The sequence below is a fragment of the Oncorhynchus tshawytscha genome, linkage group LG30 (genome assembly GCF_018296145.1).
Source record: "Oncorhynchus tshawytscha isolate Ot180627B linkage group LG30, Otsh_v2.0, whole genome shotgun sequence".
Taxonomy (NCBI): domain Eukaryota; kingdom Metazoa; phylum Chordata; class Actinopteri; order Salmoniformes; family Salmonidae; genus Oncorhynchus; species Oncorhynchus tshawytscha.
The window spans coordinates 38,901,542-38,925,664 of record NC_056458.1 but is presented as its reverse complement, the minus strand read 5'-3'; the positions used below and the strand labels follow the sequence as shown (position 1 = coordinate 38,925,664).

The 24,123-nt window shown below is 44.0% G+C and overlaps 1 protein-coding gene across 7 annotated transcripts in view; it reads right to left on the bottom strand.

Moving 5' to 3' along the window:
* Positions 1-8,832: 8,832 nt before the first annotated feature.
* dpysl3 (dihydropyrimidinase like 3) overlaps positions 8,833-24,123 on the bottom strand; it is a 56,272-nt gene continuing 40,981 nt past the window's right edge. For 2 of the 7 annotated variants that reach the window (XM_042309041.1, XM_042309036.1), the window contains exons 12-14: positions 20,373-20,552; positions 17,734-17,890; positions 8,833-10,569 (exon numbers count right to left, since the gene is read on the bottom strand). In XM_042309041.1, coding sequence (XP_042164975.1) covers positions 10,475-10,569; positions 17,734-17,890; positions 20,373-20,552 — 432 coding nt within the window. In that variant the 3' untranslated portion in view covers positions 8,833-10,474. Of the gene's footprint in view, positions 10,570-12,964; positions 13,093-14,964; positions 15,019-16,083; positions 16,291-17,715; positions 17,891-20,372; positions 20,553-24,123 lie in introns of those variants that run through there. The other 5 variants (XM_042309037.1, XM_042309040.1, XM_042309035.1 and 2 more) reach the window with 5 other exon arrangements.

The following is a 24,123-nucleotide window of genomic DNA, read 5'->3' as shown; positions in this document are numbered from 1 at the left end:
GTATAGTGGTTATGGTGGGTATGGGGCGGCAGGGTAGCCTAGTGGTTAGAGCGTTGGACTAATAACCGGAAGGTTGCAAGTTCAAACTGAGCTGACAAGGTACAAATCTGTCGTTCTGCCACTGAACAGGCAGTTAACCCACTGTTCCTAGGCCGTCATTGAAAATAAGAATTTGTTCTTTAACTGGCTTGCCTAATTAAATAAAGGTTAAATAATATAAATAAAATATGGAGTATAGTGGTTATGGTGGGTATGAATCTCTATATGGAGTATAGTGGTTATGGTGGGTCTGTACCTCTAAATGGAGTATAGTGGTTATGGTGGGTATGAATCTCTAAATGGAGTATAGTGGTTATGGTGGGTCTGTACCTCTAAATGGAGTATAGTGGTTATGGTGGGTCTGTACCTCTATATGGAGTATAGTGGTTATGGTGGGTATGAATCTCTAAATGGAGTATAGTGGTTATGGTGGGTATGAATCTCTAAATGGAGTATAGTGGTTATGGTGGGTATGAATCTCTAAATGGAGTATAGTGGTTATAGTGGGTATGAATCTCTATATGGAGTATAGTGGTTATGGTGGGTATGAATCTCTATATGGAGTATAGTGGTTATGGTGGGTCTGTACCTCTATATGGAGTATAGTGGTTATGGTGGGTCTGTACCTCTATATGGAGTATAGTGGTTATGATGGGTATGAATCTCTATATGGAGTATAGTGGTTATAGTGGGTATGAATCTCTAAATGGAGTATAGTGGTTATGATGGGTCTGTACCTCTATATGGAGTATAGTGGTTATGATGGGTATGAATCTCTATATGGAGTATAGTGGTTATGGTGGGTCTGTACCTCTAAATGGAGTATAGTGGTTATGGTGGGTATGAATCTCTATATGGAGTATAGTGGTTATGGTGGGTATGAATCTCTATATGGAGTATAGTGGTTATGGTGGGTCTGTACCTCTATATGGAGTATAGTGGTTATAGTGGGTATGGATCTCTATATGGAGTATAGTGGTTATGGTGGGTATGGATCTCTATATGGAGTATAGTGGTTATGGTGGGTCTGTACCTCTAAATGGAGTATAGTTGTCATGGTGGGTCTGTACCTCTAAATGGAGTATAGTTGTCATGGTGGGTCTGTACCTCTATATGGAGTATAGTGGTTATGGTGGGTCTGTACCTCTATATGGAGTATATAGTGGTTATGGTTATGGTTCTGTACCTCTAAATGGAGTATAGTTGTCATGGTGGGTCTGTACCTCTAAATGGTCTGTATAGTATTGTCATGGTGGGTCTGTACCTCTATATGGAGTATAGTGGTTATGGTGGGTCTGTACCTCTAAATGGAGTATAGTGGTTATGGTGGGTCTGTACCTCTATATGGAGTATAGTGGTTATGGTGGGTATGAATCTCTATATGGAGTATAGTGGTTATGGTGGGTCTGTACCTCTAAATGGAGTATAGTGGTTATGGTGGGTCTGTACCTCTAAATGGAGTATAGTTGTCATGGTGGGTCTGTACCTCTATATGGAGTATAGTGGTTATGGTGGGTATGGATCTCTATATGGAGTATAGTGGTTATGGTGGGTCTGTACCTCTATATGGAGTATAGTGGTTATGGTGGGTATGGATCTCTATATGGAGTATAGTGGTTATGGTGGGTATGAATCTCTAAATGGAGTATAGTGGTTAAAGTGGGTATGAATCTCTATATGGAGTATAGTGGTTATAGTGGGTATGGATCTCTATATGGAGTATAGTGGTTATGGTGGGTATGAATCTCTATATGGAGTATAGTTGTCATGGTGGGTATGAATCCTGTAGTTGTAGAGCTGTCTGGCTCTTCCTAGAGGGGAAGTCAAGAGCATACCAATCACACTACTGACTGAGTGGGAATCATCATCTCCTGGAGCACATAGAGAGAGGATGAGAGAGAAAAGGAGGGGGGATTGAGAGAGAGAGATATGGGGGAGAGAGAGTGGAGAAAAGAGAAAGGAGAAAGGAGAGAGATGAGGTGTTGAGAGAAAGAGGAAGAGAGAGGGATGGGAGAGAGAGGGAGGGAGAAAGAGAGTTGTGTACATAACCTGTGAAAACGAGGTGATGAGTTTGCCAGAGAAATAGCTCAGAGGGTTATTAACCCTCAACTACACTAGACCTGTCATTGAGGGTTAAACACTAGACTTGTAGTTGATAGTTAAACACTAGACCTGTCATTGAGGGTTAAACACTAGACCTGTCATTGAGGGTTAAACACTAGACCTGTCATTGAGGGTTAAACACTAGACCTGTCATTGAGGGTTAAACACTAGACCTGTCATTGAGGGTTAAACACTAGACCTGTCATTGAGGGTTAAACACTAGACCTGTAGTTGATGGTTAAACACTAGACCTGTCATTGAGGGTTAAACACTAGACCTGTAGTTGAGGGTTAAACACTAGACCTGTAGTTGAGGGTTAAACACTAGACCTGTCATTGAGGGTTAAACACTAGACCTGTCATTGAGGGTTAAACACTAGACCTGTAGTTGAGGGTTAAACACTAGACCTGTCATTGAGGGTTAAACACTAGACCTGTAGTTGAGGGTTAAACACTAGACCTGTAGTTGAGGGTTAAACACTAGACCTGTCATTGAGGGTTAAACACTAGACCTGTCATTGAGGGTTAAACACTAGACCTGTCATTGAGGGTTAAACACTAGACCTGTCATTGAGGGTTACACACTAGACCTGTCATTGAGGGTTAAACACTAGACCTGTCATTGAGGGTTACACACTAGACCTGTAGTTGAGGGTTAAAAGCTAGAATTAATGATGGCAGGTAGATAAACAAATGCATTTATGATTGGTTCCATCTCTATGCTTGGTGTGTGATCAATTTTCTATTATGTACTACAATGAAACACTGCCACCTGGTGTTTGAGTAGTGTACTTAAACACATTTTACCTTGGCATCAAGGGCAGTTTATTTAGTCCCTGCCAACAGTAGACTGAGAAAACAGGATTTAGTTGTACTCAGATGTCAAAGACGTGAAATGAAATATGGTGTTTACAAAAATCCTTTCACCTTTAATTTATTTATGTCTATGCTAATCCAGTAATCTATTTCAAATAAAGATGAGGATAAGAAAATGTGGTCACGACTCATTGTGTGTACAATGGTAGTATTTGTGCCATGCCGAGGGTTGGATGAGTCCGTGTTAATGATGTGTCACTGATATGTTGGAACTGAGGTAAGCACTACTGAGAATGTACTGTACTATTGGTTTTGCCCTTTATGCCTGAATTGGCACAGGGGAACCACAGAACACCCACAATAAAATGATCTAGAGAGAGAGAGAGAGCGCGCTGTGTGCTCTCTGTCTCTCTAGAACACTCTTATGTTGTGTGTAAATCCCTCAGTAGCCTTAACAGCTAGCTGTCTGGATGAGTGACAGGGCTCTAACACATTAAGGACCTTATCACTGTGAGCCAAAAGGACAAACTGATGAAAACAGTGATAAATCAGACCCATACACAGCACTGGGTGGGACAGAGACACACTGGAGAACGGCACCAAAGAGAATAGGCTAAGTATAGCACCCCCCAGACTACCCATACAATCAAGTGTAGTCCAGTGGAAACAGGAAGCACAGTTTAGGCTTGATTTGTTTGTCTGATGTGTTTTTATGAGAGGGCTTGGGTGCACTTCCTCCTCCAGATTTGGCTCCAGTATTTGTTGTTACAGATATAAGATCTTAATTTGATTACCATGTTGCAGGAGAACTTTCCGCAATGCAGGAAATGTAAAACTTGTAGTGTATTTCATGTTTAAAAAGGCATCTGAAGTTTGTAATTTCCACTTTGACATTTCAGACTTGATTTTCCCTTACGAAGAATCAACCCCTACAAAAATGTCCACGAATTATAATCCACATAATAATTCAAATTTCCCATTGCTGCAGGATTATTTTCCTGCTGTAGCAAACTGACTCATATTAAGATCCTACATCTGTACAAAGAATGGTGAGCTCAACAAGTAATTTGGGGGGGAACCATTTTAGCCACTGTTTCCTTAGTGAATAGCACTGAATGCTTCAAAGCTGTGCATGCGCTGAGGTTTTGTCTTAGGGCACTTTCAGGCCTTTATGTAGCCTGTGCTGAGTTTATCATACTGCTATGCACCTCTCATTATTTCTGAGCTCCTACACCCCTTAGAAAAACAGAGGTTATGTTCAGAGCTGCTTAGGTCATTGTGCACTACAGCCAAAGTCATGCTGCCTGTATCTGATTATTAACTCTCCTATACTGAAGGACAAACAGGTATTGTAATCTAGACGGGTTTTGGTTCTACCTCGGCCCTAATACTAAAAGCTGTAGTATCAGTTGTTGATCTTGCCAGATATGAAGTCAAAGCTATAGTCCTCGAGTCGCAAACCCAGATATCATTATGTGACCTCTCTCTCTCTCTCCCACCTTCAATCGTGTTCCTTCCGAGGAGACATTACCTGTTAGTACAGCAGTTACATGCTTCATGTGGTTTTCCCATTCACTGCAACTCTGACTGCAGCCAACTTCTCCCCAGATCCCCTTCAAGACAAACACCCATCACTCTTCCATGGTGGGCTCTGAGCTCTGAACTGATCCATCACCCCTCCATGGTGGGCTCTGAGCTCTGAACTGATCCATCACCCCTCCATGGTGGGCTCTGAGCTCTGAACTGATCCATCACCCCTCCATGGTGGGCTCTGAGCTCTGAACTGATCCCTCACTCTTCCATGGTGGGCTCTGAGCTCTGAACTGATCCATCACCCCTCCATGGTGGGCTCTGAGCTCTGAACTGATCCATCACCCCTCCATGGTGGGCTCTGAGCTCTGAACTGATCCATCACTCTTCCATGGTGGGCTCTGAGCTCTGAACTGATCCATCACTCTTCCATGCTGGGCTCTGAGCTCTGAACTGATCCATCACTCTTCCATGGTGGGCTCTGAGCTCTGAACTGATCCATCACTCCTCCATGGTGGGCTCTGAGCTCTGAACTGATCCATCACTCTTCCATGCTGGGCTCTGAGCTCTGAACTGATCCCTCACTCTTCCATGGTGGGCTCTGAGCTCTGAACTGATCCCTCACTCTTCCATGGTGGGCTCTGAGCTCTGAACTGATCCATCACTCTTCAATGGTGGGCTCTGAGCTCTGAACTGATCCATCACTCTTCCATGGTGGGCTCTGAGCTCTGAACTGATCCATCACCCCTCCATGGTGGGCTCTGAGCTCTGAACTGATCCATCACTCTTCCATGGTGGGCTCTGAGCTCTGAACTGATCCATCACTCCTCCATGGTGGGCTCTGAGCTCTGAACTGATCCCTCACTCTTCCATGCTGGGCTCTGAGCTCTGAACTGATCCATCACTCTTCCATGGTGGGCTCTGAGCTCTGAACTGATCCATCACCCCTCCATGGTGGGCTCTGAGCTCTGAACTGATCCCTCACTCTTCCATGGTGGGCTCTGAGCTTTGAACTGATCCATCACCCCTCCATGGTGGGCTCTGAGCTCTGAACTGATCCATCACCCCTCCATGGTGGGCTCTGAGCTCTGAACTGATCCATCACTCTTCCATGGTGGGCTCTGAGCTCTGAACTGATCCATCACTCCTCCATGGTGGGCTCTGAGCTCTGAACTGATCCATCACTCCTCCATGGTGGGCTCTGAGCTCTGAACTGATCCCTCACTCTTCCATGGTGGGCTCTGAGCTCTGAACTGATCCATCACTTTCCAACATTCACAGGGTAATCTGGGTGTTTCCTTGAATGAGATACACTGAGTATACAAAACATTAGGAACGTCGTACTATTATTGATCTGCCCTCAGAACAGCCTCAGTTGGTTGGGCCATGTACTCTACAAGGTGTCAAAAGCACTCCACACAGATACTGGCCCATGTTGACTTCAATGCTTCAATGCCAAGTTGGCTAGATTTCCTTTGGATGGTGGACCGTTCCTGACACACAGAAGAAACTGTTGAACGTGAAAAACCCATTGCCCTTCTTGACACACTCAAACCAGTGCACCTGGCACCTAATAACATAGGCACTTTTTTATGGAACCGTTATTTAACTAGGCAAGTCAGTTAAGAACAAATTCTTATTTACAATGACAGCCTACCCTGCCCAAACGACACTAGGCCAATTGTGCACCGACCTATGGAACTCCCAATTACAGCTGATACAGCCTGGAATCAAACCAGGGACTGTAGAGACACCTCTTGCACTGAGATGCAGTACCTTAGACCGCTGTGATACAGCCTGGAATCGAACCAGGGACTGTAGAGACACCTCTTGCACTGAGATGCAGTGCCTTAGACCACTGTGCCACTCGGGAGCCCACTTAAATATTTTGTCTTGCCCATTCACCCTCTGAATGGCACACATACAGTTGAAGTTGGAAGTTTACATACACCTTAGCCAAATACATTTAAACTCCGTTTTTCACAGTTCCTGACATTTAATCCTAGTAGAAATTCCCTGTCTTAGGTCAGTTAGGAGCACCACTTTAATTTAAGAATGTGAAATGTCAGAATAATAGCAGAAATAATTATTTATTTCAGATTTTATTTCTTTCATCACATTCCCAGTGGGTCAGAAGTTTACACACTCAATTAGTATTTAGTAGCATTGCCTTTAAATTGTTTAACTTGGGTCAAACGTTTCAGGTAGCCTTCCACAAGCTTCCCACAATAAGTTGGGTGAATTTTGGCCCATTCCTCCTGACAGAACTTGTGTAAATGAATCAGGTTTGCTCGCACACGGTTTTTCAGTTCTGCCCACACATTTTCTATAGGATTGAGGTCAAGGCTTTATGATGGCCTCACCAATACCTTGACTTTGTCCTTAAGCCATTTTGCCACAACTTTGGAAGTATGCTTGGGGTCATTGTCCATTTGGAAGACCCATTTGTGAACAAGCTTTAACTTCCTGACTGATGTCTTGAGATGTTGCTTCAATATATACACATAATTTTCCTGCCTCATGATGCCATCTATTTTGTCAAGTGCACCAGTCCCTCCTGCAGCAAAGCACCCCCACAACATGATGCTGCCACCCCCATGCTTCACGGTTGGGATGGTGATCTTCGGCTTGCAAGCCTCCCCCTTTTTCTTCCAAACATAACAATAGTCATTATGGCCAAACAGTTCAAGTTTTGTTTCATCAGACCAGAAGACATTTTTCCAAAAAGTACAATCTTTGTCCCCATGTGCCGTTGCAAACCGTAGTCTGGCTTTTTTATGGCAGTTTTGGAGCAGTGGCTTCTTCCTTGCTGAGTGGCCTTTCAGGTTATGTCAATATAGGACTAGTTTTACTGTGGATATAGATACTTTAGTACCCGTTTCCTCCTTTGCTGTTGTTCTGGGAATGATTTGCACTTTTCACACCAAAGTATGTTCATCTCTAGAAGACAGAACACGTCTCCTTCCTGAGCGGTATGACAGCTGCGTGGTTCCATGGTGTTTATACTTGCGTACTATTGTTTGTACAGATGAACGTGGTACCTTCAGGCATTTGGAAATTTCTCCCAAGGATGAACCAGACTTGTGGAGGTCGACAATTTTTTTCTGAGGTCTTGGCTGATTTCTTTTGATTTTCCCATGATGTCAAGCAAAGAGGCATTGAGTTTGAAGGTAAGCCTTGAAATACATCCACAGGTATACCTCCAATTGACTCAAATTATGTAAATTAGCCTATCAGAAACTTCTAAAGCCATGACATCATTTTCTGGAATTTTCCAAGCTGTTTAAAGGCACAGTCAACATAGTGTATGTAAACTTCTGACCCACCGGAATTGTGATACAGTGAATTATAAGTGAAATAATCTGTCTGTAAACAATTGTTGGAAAAATGACTTGTGTCATGCACAAAGTAGATGTCCTAACCGACATGCCAAAACTATAGTTTGTTACCAAGAAATGTGTGGAGTGGTTGAAAAACAAGTTTTAATGTCTCCGACCTAAGTTTATGTAAACTTCCGACTTCAACTGTATACAATTCATGTCTCAAGGCTTACAAATCCTTATTTAACCTCCTCTTCATCTACACTGATTGAAGTGGATTTAACAAGTGACATCAATAAGGATCATAGTTTTCACCTGGATTCACCTGGTCAGTCTGTCATTGAAAGAGCAGGTGTTCCTAATGTTTTGTACACTCAGTGTATGCTCGTCATAGAGCCTAGTTAAAGTCAAGCTGGAGGATCACCTACAATAAGAATAACAGTCATCTTAATGGGATTTCTCCTCAAAGGATCTCTTTCCCCCCATACTGTACAAGCTCATCTGTTGTAAATGGGCATATAAAATAACTGGTCACTGACAGCTACATTATCTTGGGAGGGTTTATATAAGTTCTTATTGTGAACTGGCTCTGTTTGGACTCCATCTCCCACTCCAGACTGAGATGGTGTTTTAATAGCAGAAATCTTCTCAGCCTGTCATAATTACACCCATCAAAAGTGATGTCATGAGACTTTAACTGGCTAGAAAACATAATTATAACAGAGAGGTGACGAGGATACTGCCAAGCTTAACAATGGGTCTGAAAATGGGAAATTCCCATAGCGGTATCAAGCTAAAATGATGCAGATGGAGGATGTAATATAACAGCAATTCTAATCTATCTAATAAATGGTAAGGACCACTAACTGTCATATCTATACATCACATTTCTATGAGAGATGTTCTTAACAAGGTGCTCTGGCAAGAATGTGATTCCTTCTGGACCGGTCATGTTCAGAGTACATTAAAAGGTATATGTTACATCTACTATACTGTATATTGTGAAATCAAACAGAGACAACCAGTCAGTTGCAACTCATGTTTATTCAGGAACAGTTCATACCACCACATCACACCTCAATGTTGTTTTGACCTGCCTTCTCTGGGTTGATACAACAGTAAAAAAAGACATAAAAACTATAAAAAAGATCAAGTCAAACTAACATAAATATAATCACCACTTGGATTGCTTGAAATTCCACATCATCACTCAATAAAAAACAACGACCACCTCACGACCTCTTCCTCAGCTGATTGGGAGAGCAAAAATAAAGCTCTCCTCATCCTCCTCCTCCTCCTAGCCTTATTCTAAAAACATACAATCCCCTGCCTTGTCTGGGACAGGTAGACAGACCAGAAGCATAGAAAATGACTCTGAAAGAGAGTGACCCAGGGTTACGCCGGTCTGTCCTCCCCTTGGTGTTAGTTAGTTAGTTAGTTACCAAACCAAGTGCTGTCAGTAAGCTAAGTGTACAGCATTGTGGGGACTCTCTCGCAGTGTTGCGATTTAAACCAGCACAACATTATCTTTCAATGTTATGTTGTTGAATGCAAGGAATGATGGTCTGTTGCTTCAAAAAGAGAGCCACATTGTCAGGAAAATAGAAATAAAGCCAGAGGTAAATTACTGTGATTTTAAAGGTTGGTTACTTTTATCATAAACATTTTGTTTAATGTATTATTGTTCACAAAGCTCATAATTACAATTTCACGACCCAGGCCATGGAAGTTAAGCTTGGTTTTACTTCTTGTGCAAGGGTTACATGTTTTTTAACCATCCAGATGACTTGCTAAAAGGTATGAATAGGAACAGGCATTAAGCTTGAAGCAAATGCAAAGGACGGTTTCTCACAATGTAATCTACAGCCAGGATGGAGTGGAGCGGAGCGCAGGGGGGAAATTAAACATGACAAGCATTTCTACCTTATAATATGCTGTTCCATGTTTGCAAAATAATATTGTAATACCAGATAAGTTTTTATCTTCAAGAAAAATAAGAAACAAGACAATCTCTAATGACTATCACTCCTGGTTCAACAACCCAGGGAGGCAGCGAGCAACATCATTCACAAAGCTACGTTACATCAATCATACGTACTCACAATGCCACCTATCAGTTATGGACGTTACTGCATGTTATCATTACATTGCTAGGGAACTAAATCAGCAGACTAGTACTCAAAAAAGGGTGAAAGCCAAACGTGATGGAAGAAAAAGGCCATATTACTTTTCCTAGGTAACAAGCATCAGAACACTGTGTAAATTGGTATCATGAGGTTTATTTAACTATATTATGGATTCAGAGTATTGCCTAAAATGTCAATACACAGTTGACACAATGACTAACGTAGACAATGAGGGACAGTAATACAAATTGATCACCTATATTCTGGTTATGAATATACTCCTGTTATTCCAGAGCATACAAACCCAATCTTTTGGTAAACAAATGTACTTTAAATTCATATTTTGTTCTAGTGACTGACCTGCAATTGCCTAGGAGGAGTAGTACTGAGCTTTTAGAAGCTTAAGCAGGTAGCATTGTGGCTGGTAAGGCATGAGGATTCAGTGTTTTACTCAACTTAACTTGTTTTAACTAATCATGTCTCCGTCGTCTCCCAATGGCTGTTGTCATCTTCTGACTGGTATCTCTCCTGGTTAAACCTCTTAGCTGAGGGATGTGATGTTGGAGCGACCACCAGGGGGAACTACGATGCGGCGTCCGGCTGGCCGGATGGGGACATCCTCTGTGGTGGGGGGACCTAACAGACAAACAGGATTATAGTACTGTCTCTTTAAGCATCAGGATATCCTCTGTGGTGGGGGGACCTAACAGACAAACAGGATTATAGTACTGTCTCTTTAAGCATCAGGATATCCTCTGTGGTGGGGGGACCTAACAGACAAACAGGATTAGAGTACTGTCTCTTTAAGCATCAGGATATCCTCTGTGGTGGGGAGACCTAACAGACAAACAGGATTATAGTATTGTCTCTTTAAGCATCAGGATATCCTCTGTGGTGAGGGGACCTAACAGACAAACAGGATTACAGTACTGTCTCTTTAAGCATCAGGATATCCTCTGTGGTGGGGGGACCTAACAGACAAACAGGATTATAGTACTGTCTCTTTAAGCATCAGGATATCCTCTGTGGTGGGGGGACCTAACAGACAAACAGGATTATAGTACTGTCTCTTTAAGCATCAGGATATCTTCTGTGGTGGGGGACCTAACAGACAAACAGGATTATAGTACTGTCTCTTTAAGCATCAGGATATCCTCTGTGGTGGGGGACGTAACAGACAAACAGGATTATAGTACTGTCTCTTTAAGCATCAGGACATCCTCTGTGGTGGGGGACCTAACAGACAAACAGTATTATAGTACTGTCTCTTTAAGCATCAGGATATCCTCTGTGGTGGGGGACCTAACAGACAAACAGGATTATAGTACTGTCTCTTTAAGCATCAGGATATCCTCTGTGGTGGGGGACCTAACAGACAAACAGGATTATAGTACTGTCTCTTTAAGCATCAGGATATCCTCTGTGGTGGGGGACCTAACAGACAAACAGGATTATAGTACTGTCTCTTTATGCACCAGGACATCCTCTGTGGTGGGGGGACCTAACAGACAAACAGGATTAGAGTACTGTCTCTTTAAGCATCAGGATATCCTCTGTGGTGGGGGACCTAACAGACAAACAGGATTATAGTACTGTCTCTTTAAGCATCAGGATATCCTCAGTGGTGGGGGACCTAACAGACAAACAGGATTATAGTACTGTCTCTTTATGCACCAGGACATCCTCTGTGGTGGGGGACCTAACAGACAAACAGGATTAGAGTACTGTCTCTTTAAGCACCAGGATGAGGATATCCTCTGTGGTGGGGGGACCTAACAGACAAACAGGATTATAGTACTGTCTCTTTAAGCATCAGGATATCCTCTGTGGTGGGGAGACCTAACAGACAAACAGGATTATAGTACTGTCTCTTTAAGCATCAGGATATCCTCTGTGGTGGGGGACCTAACAGACAAACAGGATTATAGTACTGTCTCTTTAAGCATCAGGATATCCTCTGTGGTTAACAGACAAACAGGATTATAGTACTGTCTCTTTAAGCATCAGGATATCCTCTGTGGTGGGGGACCTAACAGACAAACAGGATTATAGTACTGTCTCTTTAAGCATCAGGATATCTTCTGTGGTGGGGGACCTAACAGACAAACAGGATTATAGTACTGTCTCTTTAAGCATCAGGATATCCTCTGTGGTGGGGGGACCTAACAGACAAACAGGATTATAGTACTGTCTCTTTAAGCATCAGGACATCCTCTGTGGTGGGGGACCTAACAGACAAACAGTATTATAGTACTGTCTCTTTAAGCATCAGGATATCCTCTGTGGTGGGGGACCTAACAGACAAACAGGATTATAGTACTGTCTCTTTAAGCATCAGGACATCCTCTGTGGTGGGGGACCTAACAGACAAACAGTATTATAGTACTGTCTCTTTAAGCATCAGGATATCCTCTGTGGTGGGGGGACCTAACAGACAAACAGGATTATAGTACTGTCTCTTTAAGCATCAGGATATCCTCTGTGGTGGGGGACCTAACAGACAAACAGGATTATAGTACTGTCTCTTTATGCAACAGGATATCCTCTGTGGTGGGGACCTAACAGACACCAGGATTAGAGTACTATCTCTTTAAGCACCAGGATATCTATCCTCTGTGGTGGGGGACCTAACAGACAAACAGGATTATAGTACTGTCTCTTTAAGCATCAGGATATCTTCTGTGGTGGGGGACCTAACAGACAAACAGGATTATAGTACTGTCTCTTTAAGCATCAGGATATCCTCTGTGGTGGGGGACCTAACAGACAAACAGGATTATAGTACTGTCTCTTTAAGCATCAGGATATCCTCTGTGGTGGGGGGACCTAACAGACAAACAGGATTATAGTACTGTCTCTTTAAGCATCAGGATATCTTCTGTGGTGGGGGACCTAACAGACAAACAGGATTATAGTACTGTCTCTTTAAGCATCAGAATATCCTCTGTGGTGGGGGACCTAACAGACAAACAGGATTATAGTACTGTCTCTTTAAGCATCAGGACATCCTCTGTGGTGGGGGGACCTAACAGACAAACAGGATTATAGTACTGTCTCTTTAAGCATCAGGATATCCTCTGTGGTGGGGGGACCTAACAGACAAACAGGATTATAGTAATGTCTCTTTATGCACCAGGACATCCTCTGTGGTGGGGGGACCTAACAGACAAACAGGATTAGAGTACTGTCTCTTTAAGCATCAGGATAGCCTCTGTGGTGGGGGACCTAACAGACAAACAGGATTATAGTACTGTCTCTTTAAGCACCAGGATGAGGATATCCTCTGTGGTGGGGGGACCTAACAGACAAACAGGATTATAGTACTGTCTCTTTAAGCATCAGGATATCCTCTGTGGTGGGGGACCTAACAGACAAACAGGATTATAGTACTGTCTCTTTAAGCATCAGGATATCCTCAGTGGTGGGGGACCTAACAGACAAACAGGATTATAGTACTGTCTCTTTATGCACCAGGACATCCTCTGTGGTGGGGGACCTAACAGACAAACAGGATTAGAGTACTGTCTCTTTAAGCACCAGGATGAGGATATCCTCTGTGGTGGGGGACCTAACAGACAAACAGGATTATAGTACTGTCTCTTTAAGCATCAGGATATCCTCTGTGGTGGGGAGACCTAACAGACAAACAGGATTATAGTACTGTCTCTTTAAGCATCAGGATATCCTCTGTGGTGGGGGGACCTAACAGACAAACAGGATTATAGTACTGTCTCTTTAAGCATCAGGATATCCTCTGTGGTGGGGGGACCTAACAGACAAACAGGATTATAGTACTGTCTCTTTAAGCATCAGGATATCCTCTGTGGTGGGGGACCTAACAGACAAACAGGATTATAGTACTGTCTCTTTAAGCATCAGGATATCTTCTGTGGTGGGGGACCTAACAGACAAACAGGATTATAGTACTGTCTCTTTAAGCATCAGGATATCCTCTGTGGTGGGGGACCTAACAGACAAACAGGATTATAGTACTGTCTCTTTAAGCATCAGGACATCCTCTGTGGTGGGGGACCTAACAGACAAACAGTATTATAGTACTGTCTCTTTAAGCATCAGGATATCCTCTGTGGTGGGGGACCTAACAGACAAACAGGATTATAGTACTGTCTCTTTAAGCATCAGGACATCCTCTGTGGTGCGGGGACCTAACAGACAAACAGTATTATAGTACTGTCTCTTTAAGCATCAGGATATCCTCTGTGGTGGGGGACCTAACAGACAAACAGGATTATAGTACTGTCTCTTTAAGCATCAGGATATCCTCTGTGGTGGGGGGACCTAACAGACAAACAAGATTATAGTACTGTCTCTTTATGCAACAGGATATCCTCTGTGGTGGGGGACCTAACAGACACCAGGATTAGAGTACTATCTCTTTAAGCACCAGGATATCTATCCTCTGTGGTGGGGGACCTAACAGACAAACAGGATTATAGTACTGTCTCTTTAAGCATCAGGATATCTTCTGTGGTGGGGGACCTAACAGACAAACAGGATTATAGTACTGTCTCTTTAAGCATCAGGATATCCTCTGTGGTGGGGGACCTAACAGACAAACAGGATTATAGTACTGTCTCTTTAAGCATCAGGATATCCTCTGTGGTGGGGGGACCTAACAGACAAACAGGATTATAGTACTGTCTCTTTAAGCATCAGGATATCTTCTGTGGTGGGGGACCTAACAGACAAACAGGATTATAGTACTGTCTCTTTAAGCATCAGAATATCCTCTGTGGTGGGGGACCTAACAGACAAACAGGATTATAGTACTGTCTCTTTAAGCATCAGGACATCCTCTGTGGTGGGGGACCTAACAGACAAACAGGATTATAGTACTGTCTCTTTAAGCATCAGGATATCCTCTGTGGTGGGGGACCTAACAGACAAACAGGATTATAGTAATGTCTCTTTATGCACCAGGACATCCTCTGTGGTGGGGGACCTAACAGACAAACAGGATTAGAGTACTGTCTCTTTAAGCATCAGGATAGCCTCTGTGGTGGGGGACCTAACAGACAAACAGGATTATAGTACTGTCTCTTTAAGCACCAGGATGAGGATATCCTCTTTAACAGACAAACAGGATTATAGTACTGTCTCTTTAAGCATCAGGATATCCTCTGTGGTGGGGGACCTAACAGACAAACAGGATTATAGTACTGTCTCTTTAAGCATCAGGATATCCTCTGTGGTGGGGGGACCTAACAGACAAACAGGATTAGAGTACTGTCTCTTTAAGCATCAGGATATCCTCTGTGGTGGGGAGACCTAACAGACAAACAGGATTATAGTACTGTCTCTTTAAGCATCAGGATATCCTCTGTGGTGGGGAGACCTAACAGACAAACAGGATTATAGTACTGTCTCTTTAAGCATCAGGATATCCTCTGTGGTGGGGGGACCTAACAGACAAACAGGATTATAGTACTGTCTCTTTAAGCATCAGGATATCCTCTGTGGTGGGGGACCTAACAGACAAACAGGATTATAGTACTGTCTCTTTAAGCATCAGGATATCTTCTGTGGTGGGGGACCTAACAGACAAACAGGATTATAGTACTGTCTCTTTAAGCATCAGGATATCCTCTGTGGTGGGGGAGCTAACAGACAAACAGGATTATAGTACTGTCTCTTAAGCATCAGGACATCCTCTGTGGTGGGGGACTAACAGACAAACAGTATTATAGTACTGTCTCTTTAAGCATCAGGATATCCTCTGTGGTGGGGGACCTAACAGACAAACAGGATTATAGTACTGTCTCTTTAAGCATCAGGATATCCTCTGTGGTGGGGGACCTAACAGACAAACAGGATTATAGTACTGTCTCTTTAAGCATCAGGATATCCTCTGTGGTGGGGGACCTAACAGACAAACAGGATTATAGTACTGTCTCTTTATGCACCAGGACATCCTCTGTGGTGGGGGACCTAACAGACAAACAGGATTAGAGTACTGTCTCTTTAAGCATCAGGATATCCTCTGTGGTGGGGGGACCTAACAGACAAACAGGATTATAGTACTGTCTCTTTATGCACCAGGATATCCTCTGTGGTGGGGGACCTAACAGACAAACAGGATTATAGTACTGTCTCTTTAAGCATCAGGATATCCTCTGTGGTGGGGGACCTAACAGACAAACAGGATTATAGTACTGTCTCTTTAAGCACCAGGATATCTATCCTCTGTGGTGGGGGGACCTAACAGACAAACAGGATTATAGTACTGTCTCTTTAAGCACCAGGATATCTATCCTCTGTGGTGGGGGGACCTAACAGACAAACAGGATTATAGTACTGTCTCTTTAAGCACCAGGATATCCTCTGTGGTGGGGGGACCTAACAGACAAACAGGATTAGAGCTATGTCTCGTTAGGCTTCCCATTAACAAAGCCAGCTCTAGCCAGTTTCCTCCACTAGCGACTATCGTTCATTACACGACAAACCAACCAGGCGACCTGACCTTGGCCCTCGTTGGACACCTCTAGAATAAAAGCCAATGGTATTGGGATTTGCCCTGGATTAAATTGACATATTGGACAAGGAGAGATTTATGTCTACTGTCCTAAATCTTAAACCCACTCCAGGCCAGGGTCTAATGTTTTATACTGTAGAATTCACCATCTCTCCATGACAAAACACAGCCAAGGTTACTTCACATCTGAAGACAGAGAAATATATCAAAAAGTATATCAACCCTGTAGGTTTGTGTGCAAGTAGGTGTATGTGTGTGTTCTGTCGTGCACTGGAAGTGGATGAGATGGATTTCTGTTCTCAGAATGTGTAGCTAGTAGCCTAACAGTGGGATTATATTGGAAGCCAGAGGCAGAGAAATAGGCCAGGTCTGTATTATAGACACACAGGCTTGGGAAAGAAAGCAGACTCTCTGGCTCTCTGAAAGGGATGTCAATAGATGGACTAACCCCCACTAGACTACAGCAATGGGGGAAACGTTTCCAATGCAGGTCACCCTCCACCTCCTGCATCAGTACATCACACATCAATTGTTCCAGTAAAAAACATTGTTTACTTGGTTCCTCCCTGAAAGGTTGTACCTAGTGGTATGAGGTTGCAGATGTATACAATCGCCATCTGTCACTCAATACTCAACTAGTCTCTGCTATTGGTTATGTGAATAATGTAACTTTAGCTAAATCAATGATCATGAGCCTCATTCAACCTGCTCAGTAGACAGAGCTTCATTAGGCAGGCAACGGCTAAGAAAGTGAGATGCAAGATGTCTGGACTGAAATCTTAGAACATATATTAAATTAAGATGCATAAAGATATTATGAGAGAGAGAGAGAGAGATACATCTGTGTGAAGCTGAAATCAATCAAATCAATGTTGTGACAAAAAGTTAAGAAATAACTAAAAGACTTGTGAAACATAAAGAGCACTGTCTGGAAGTACCAGGACGGCTGAGGGACAACAGTATTGTGCTGTGAGCATTAGTTACCACAAACAAATTATGAAATTAAGGCTTAAAATGTGATTATGGTAAAATGTCAAATTACACCTGAAGGTTATTGTAACTAATGCAGACGAATGGCAAAGTCAACCTTGGAAACCTACTGTATCGTGTGTGAAGTGCATTGTAAAATGTCATTGCTGACTGTGTGTGTGTGTGTGTGTGTGTGTGTGTGTGTGTGTGTGTGTGTGTGTGTGTGTGTGTGTGTGTGTATGTGTTAGGTTCCTGGCACTTCCTATGACAGCCAGGGATGGGAAAGCGGATGGGTAAATTAAAAGGTAGCTGAAGCTCACCACGCTGTGCAGGTTTACCTGCTAAACTAAAGCCGGAGTGGTGCAGGTTCCTCACAGGCTGCTTGGTGGGGGAGGTACGGGCAGACGCTGAGGGGGTACCGCCACGAGACATGGGCGAGAAGTCAGACACAGGACCGTCATACATGCCCCTGGGCACTGCCCGCAGGATTGCCAACTGAGAGAGAGGGAGACAGGGGTGATAAAGGGAGAGAGAGGGAGACAGGGGTGATAAAGGGAGAGAGAGGGAGACAGGGGTGATAAAGGGAGAGAGGGAGACAGGGGTGATAAAGGGAGAGAGAGGGAGAGAGAAGGAGAAATATGGAGAAAGAAAGAAAAGAGAAAGAGAGAGAGATGATCGTTTATGTTGGTAACTTTATAACAGTTCTCCATGACAATGCTTGTTTAGAATTAGATTAATGGGGTTGTTTGTAGAATGCTTTGTGCCAATGCATATTTCACCCAGTGTTTTCCTAAGGAAAGCACTTCCAGATTTACTGACAGACTCCGTTCTTATTGGACATGCTGTCCTAGGGTCATGTGACTAAGGAATCCCTGGAAGCTGAGCTAGGAGCATCAGAAAATACTTACTGCCACCAAGATCAACATTGCATTAATACATAGGTCTCACCAAAGAAACATCTCTGTAGTCTGGGCAAAAAGAGAATGATGGCAGAATTGGAGGGTAGCCGTTTCAAGTTGAACACAACTCATTTAATATAACCCACTTCTGTTGAAATATCCACTTAAAATAGCACACTGTTGTTCCTGTTGAGTATCCACCAACACCAGCAATATGAGCAACCCCATGGACACATCATATCCCTTCAAAACTATTATACATGGCTACAACAGGCACTCCCTGGCAGTCAGTTGTTTCAGTATGTAACCCACAGCCAACAGCCGAAGCCCCTGACATGAATCCTCAAGTCTGACATAACACTTATCTCCCACACATCCCACCCCTTCCTCCCAACCCCCACCCCCACATCCCATCCCCTCCTTCCAACCCCCCCCCCCCACCTCCCATTCCCCATCCCCTCCTCCCAACCCCCCCACCCCCACCTCCCAATCCCCATCCCCTCGCTCCAACCTCCATTCCCCATCCCCCATCCCCTCGCTCCAACCTCCATTCCCCATCCCCTCCTTCCATCCCCATCCCCTCCTTCCATCCCCCATCCCCTCCTTCCATCCCCCCATCCTCTCGCTCCAACCTCCATTCCCCATCCCCTCCTTCCAACCCCCATCCCCTCCTTCCAACCCCCATCCCCTCACTCCAACCCCCATTCCCCATCCCCTCCTTCCAACCCCCATTCCCCATCCCCTCACTCCAACCCCTATTCTCCATCACCTACATCACATGTCTGTCTTCCTCCTGGATATGATCAGATCACTCATAGAGGTAGTTAGGACACCATTACAGGCTTTTCTGGCAATTCCCATCTGCATTACACACCCTGTTAGCTATATTTATCTTGTGCCTTCCATGACAGACAGACAGTGCCACTGCCACCAGAGAGGACAGAGGCCCTTTGTGTACAGTTCAGTAGGTGTGATGAACAGCTAAGCAATCTGAATGTAATCTGCCTCCATTGAACATACTTTGGATTACCATTCAGGTATGTAATGTACATTGAGATTGATGGTAAATCTGATTATGCGTGGCATGGGCTGAGCCACAGCAGTGTGCATTAGTGTAAAGCTAAGCCGTCTTTAATGGAAAGCTGCAGTGACATCGTCCATGTTTGTGGGTACTGGATGGCTCATCTCAGCTCTGCATCAGATTAGTGCTGATTAATCCCTAACCACTGAGAAAACACTTCTAGATGTCCCCAACTCACTGACCTTTTATTTTGTATTATTTGTTTTGTCATTTAGCAGACGCTCTTATCCAGAGCGACTTACAGAAGCAATTAAGATTAAGTGCCTTGCTCAAGGGCACATTGAAAGATTTTTCATCTAGTCGGCTCTTGGAATAGAACGAGCAACCTTTCGGTTACGGGCCGAACGCTCGTAACTGCTAGACTTACCTTCCACCTCACAGACCTCACAGTCCTTGGCTCAGTGTCACATACTAACGCTGTCCCGTGACATACCAGCACTGTCCCGTGACATACTAACGCTGTCCCGTGACATACTAACGCTGTCCCGTGACATACTAACGCTGTCCGGTGACATACTAACGCTGTCCGGTGACATACTAACGCTGTCCCGTGACACTAACGCTGTCCGGTGACATACTAACGCTGTGACCGGTGACATACTAACGCTGTCCGGTGACATACTAACGCTGTAACCGGTGACATACGCTGTCCGGTGACAACGCTGTCCGGTGACATACTAACGCTGTCCGGTGACATACTAACGCTGTCCGGTGACACGCTGTCCGGTGACATACTAACGCTGTCCGGTGACATACTAACGCTGTCCGGTGACATACTAACGCTGTCCGGTGACATACTAACGCTGTCCCGTGACATACCAGCACTGTCCCATGACAAAACAACCCATATAAAACGTATTCTAAGACAGAACTGAAGCGTTAGGAATACAATATGTTCATTGGAAATACTTTTATATTGTTACATAATTGTATAAAAGGGAGACAGTTACTCAGATGTTGACGAGACAGTAAGGTGAGAGAGGCGAGCATTTTTTACCTGCTTCCTGGCCTTGATGCGCTTGTAAGCAAAGTCCGGGAAGGGGGTGCAGGGGATGAAGCGGCCGACCCCGGAGGTGGCGTGCAGGTTCCCATCCTCCAGCACCAGCTTCCCCTGGCAGATCACCACCGAGGGGGCACCACGGAGCTCCATGCCCTCAAACACATTGTACTCAGCAGCCTGGAATACACACAAGCATAGACATGACTACAGGCACACGTGCACACACAAAGTCAAACACACAGTCAAACACACATACAGTCAAACACACGCAGAGTCAAACACACGCAGAGTCAAACACACGCGAAGTCAAACACACACGCGAAGTCAAACACACAGTCAAACACACGCAGAGTCAAACACACGCAGAGTCAAACACACGCAGAGTCAAACACACGCAGAGTCAAACACACGCAGAGTCAAACACACACACAGTCAAACACACACACAGTCAAACACACAGTCAAACACACGCAGAGTCAAACACACGCAGAGTCAAACACACACACAGTCCAACACATGCAGAGTCAAACACACAGTCAAACACACGCAGAGTCAAACACACAGTCAAACAAACACACAGTCAAACAGTCAAAAACACGCAGAGTCAAACACACAGTCAAACAAACACACAGTCAAACACACAGAGTCAAACACACAGTCAAACACAAGTCAAACACACACAGAGTCAAACAAACACACAGTCAAACAAACACACAGTCAAACAAACACACAGTCAAACAAACACACAGTCAAACAAACACACAGTCAAACACACGCAGAGTCAAACACACAGTCAAACAAACACACAGTCAAACACACGCAGAGTCAAACACACACAGAGTCAAACAAACACACAGTCAAACAAACACACAGTCAAACAAACACACAGTCAAACAAACACACAGTCAAACAAACACAGAGTCAAACACACAGTCAAACAAACACACAGTCAAACAAACACACAGTCAAACACACGCAGAGTCAAACACACAGTCAAACAAACACACAGTCAAACAAACACAGAGTCAAACAAACACACAGTCAAACAAACACAGAGTCAAACACACACAGAGTCAAACACACACAGAGTCAAACAAACACACAGTCAAACAAACACAGAGTCAAACACACACAGAGTCAAACACACACACAGTCAAACACACACAGAGTCAAACACACACAGAGTCAAACACACACACAGTCAAACACACAGTCAAACACACACAGAGTCAAACACGTTATACATTAAAGCTGAAATATGTAACTTTTGTGCGACCCCACCATATTCACATAAAATTGTGAGTTATATATCTATCATTCTCACTGAAAGAAAGCAAGTCTAAGAAGCAGTACACACCAGATATACAAAAGTATGTGGACACCTCTTCAAATGAGTGGATTTGGCTATTTCAGCCACACCCATTGCTGACAGGTGTATAAAATCGAGCACAAAGCCATGCAATCTCCATAGGAAAACATTGGCAGAAGAATGACCTTATTGATGAGCTCAGTGACTTTCAAACTTTCAAACACCATCATAGGATGTCACCTTTCCAACAAGTCAGTTCATAAAATGTCTGCTCTGCTAGAGCTGTCAACTTTAAGTGCTGTTATTGTGAAGTGGAAACGTATAGGAGCAACAATGGCTCAGTCGCAAAGTGACAGGCCACACAAGCTCACAGAACGGGACCGCCTTGTGCTGAAGTGAGTAGTGCATAGAAATCGCCTGTCCTCGGTTGTAACACTCACTGCCAATTTACAAACTGCCTCTGGAAGCAACATCAGCACAAGAACTGCTCGTCAAGGAGAGCTTCATGAAATTGGTTTCCATGGCCGAGCAGCCGCACATAAGCCTAAGATCACCATGCGCAATGCCAAGTGTCGGCTGGAGTGGTTTAAAGTACACCGCCACTGGACTCTGGAGCACTGTAAACCCGTTCTCTGGAGTGATGAATCACGCTTCACCATCTGGCATTCAGATGGACGAATCTGGGCTTGGCAGATGCAAGGAGAATGCTACCTGCCCCAATGCATAGTGCCAACTCTAAAGTTTGGGGGTGAAGGAATAATGGTCTGGGGCTGTTTTTCATGGTTCGGGCTCGGCCCCTTAGTTCCAGTGAAGGGAAATCTTAACTCTACAGCATACAATGACATAGCTAGACGATTCTGTGCTTCCAACTTTGTGGCATCAGTTTGGGCAAGGTCCTTTCCTGTTTCAGCATGACACTGCACAAAGCGAGGTCCATACAGAAAAAGTTTGGCGAGATCGGTGTGGAAGAACTTTGAGATGAATTGGAACGCTGACTGCGAGCCAGGCCTAATCGCCCAACATCAGTGCCCAACCTCACTAATACTCTTGTGGCTGAATGGAAGCAAGTCCCCAAAGCAATGTTCCAACATCTAGTGGAAAGCCTTCCCAGAAGAGTGGGACCAACTCCATACTAATGCCCATGGGTTTGGAATGAGATGTTCGGCGATCAGGTAATCTGGTGTATCAGTTCAATGTGTGTTTGGGTTTTGTACACCAGCTTCCAACAGCTGAAAATACAATATTTCTAGTTCTGGAAAATACTTTTGACAGTGGTTTAAATGGTACAATGATTCTCTACACTATACTTTCTTTTTTTGTCACATAAACTGAAATTAGGTGAACTATTATAATTTTAGCAACCAGGAAATGGCAGATTTCTGCATAGTGCATCTTTAACTGGATATTGTATGTCTTGGTCAGTGATGCTAGGCCAACAAAAGAGAGGAGAATGACAAATAACAAAATTACAAAAACAAAAACTCTAGATTTATCAAGCCTACTTTTCCCCGTTGCACCCCAGTACAGTCTGTTATGCTGCCGTTACTTACTGTAGAGATTCACAAGCACAATCCAGTTATACAAACGATGAGCAGCTGCAGGACCTTTCAAGTGCTCAAAACTCTCTCTCAAGTGGAGGAAATGACAGTACAGCGATGCAGAAGCAACCAGCTCCCACGTAGACGCAACTATTTCCAGCAGTCTTGACAGTCACTCGTCTGACACAAATGGCGTCGGGGAGTTTACATGAGTTTACATCGGTGTGTCTTTGTGGACTCAGAAGGACAAGTATGGAAAAAATAAACAATAAAGGGTCTCTGAAACACATGACCTCACGCACCAAAGACTGTCTGTGATTTACATTATGAGCTGACACACTAATTCAGATGAAGAGCCGGCTAATTCCACTAAAGTACATCATATTTGGACATATTGCTCTTAAAACGGGTCTGATGAGAGGCCATTCTGTGTGTTGTAGTGAGACGTAAAGCTTATTGAGGCAGAACTAAGTAGAGTCATGGGACACACAGGCCCAGTTTGGCTGTGGGGACAGAGGAAAAGAGGAGGCGGGTTGGTGGGCGGCTTGGTAGGCAGGCAGGCCGTCTCTGTAGAGATGAGACCATGGTTCTGCCTTAATTAACAACATGTGTGGGAGAAGAGAGATAAATAACCCTCCTCCTCCACCTCCTCCAGTCGGCCTGTTTCTCATACGCCTCCATTTGGCATTAAAAGACAAACAGCTGCCATCGCACAGCTGGGGCTAATGATGCCAAGCATCACTCTCTTTCCTTCTCTCTCTCTCTCTCTCTCTCTTTAGCACTTTCTCTCCCTCTTTCTCTTGCACTGTCTCTCCTTCTCTCTCTCTCTAGCACTTCCTCTTTCTCTTGCACTGTCTCTTCTCTCTCTAACACATTCTATTCCTCTAGCACTCTCTCCCTC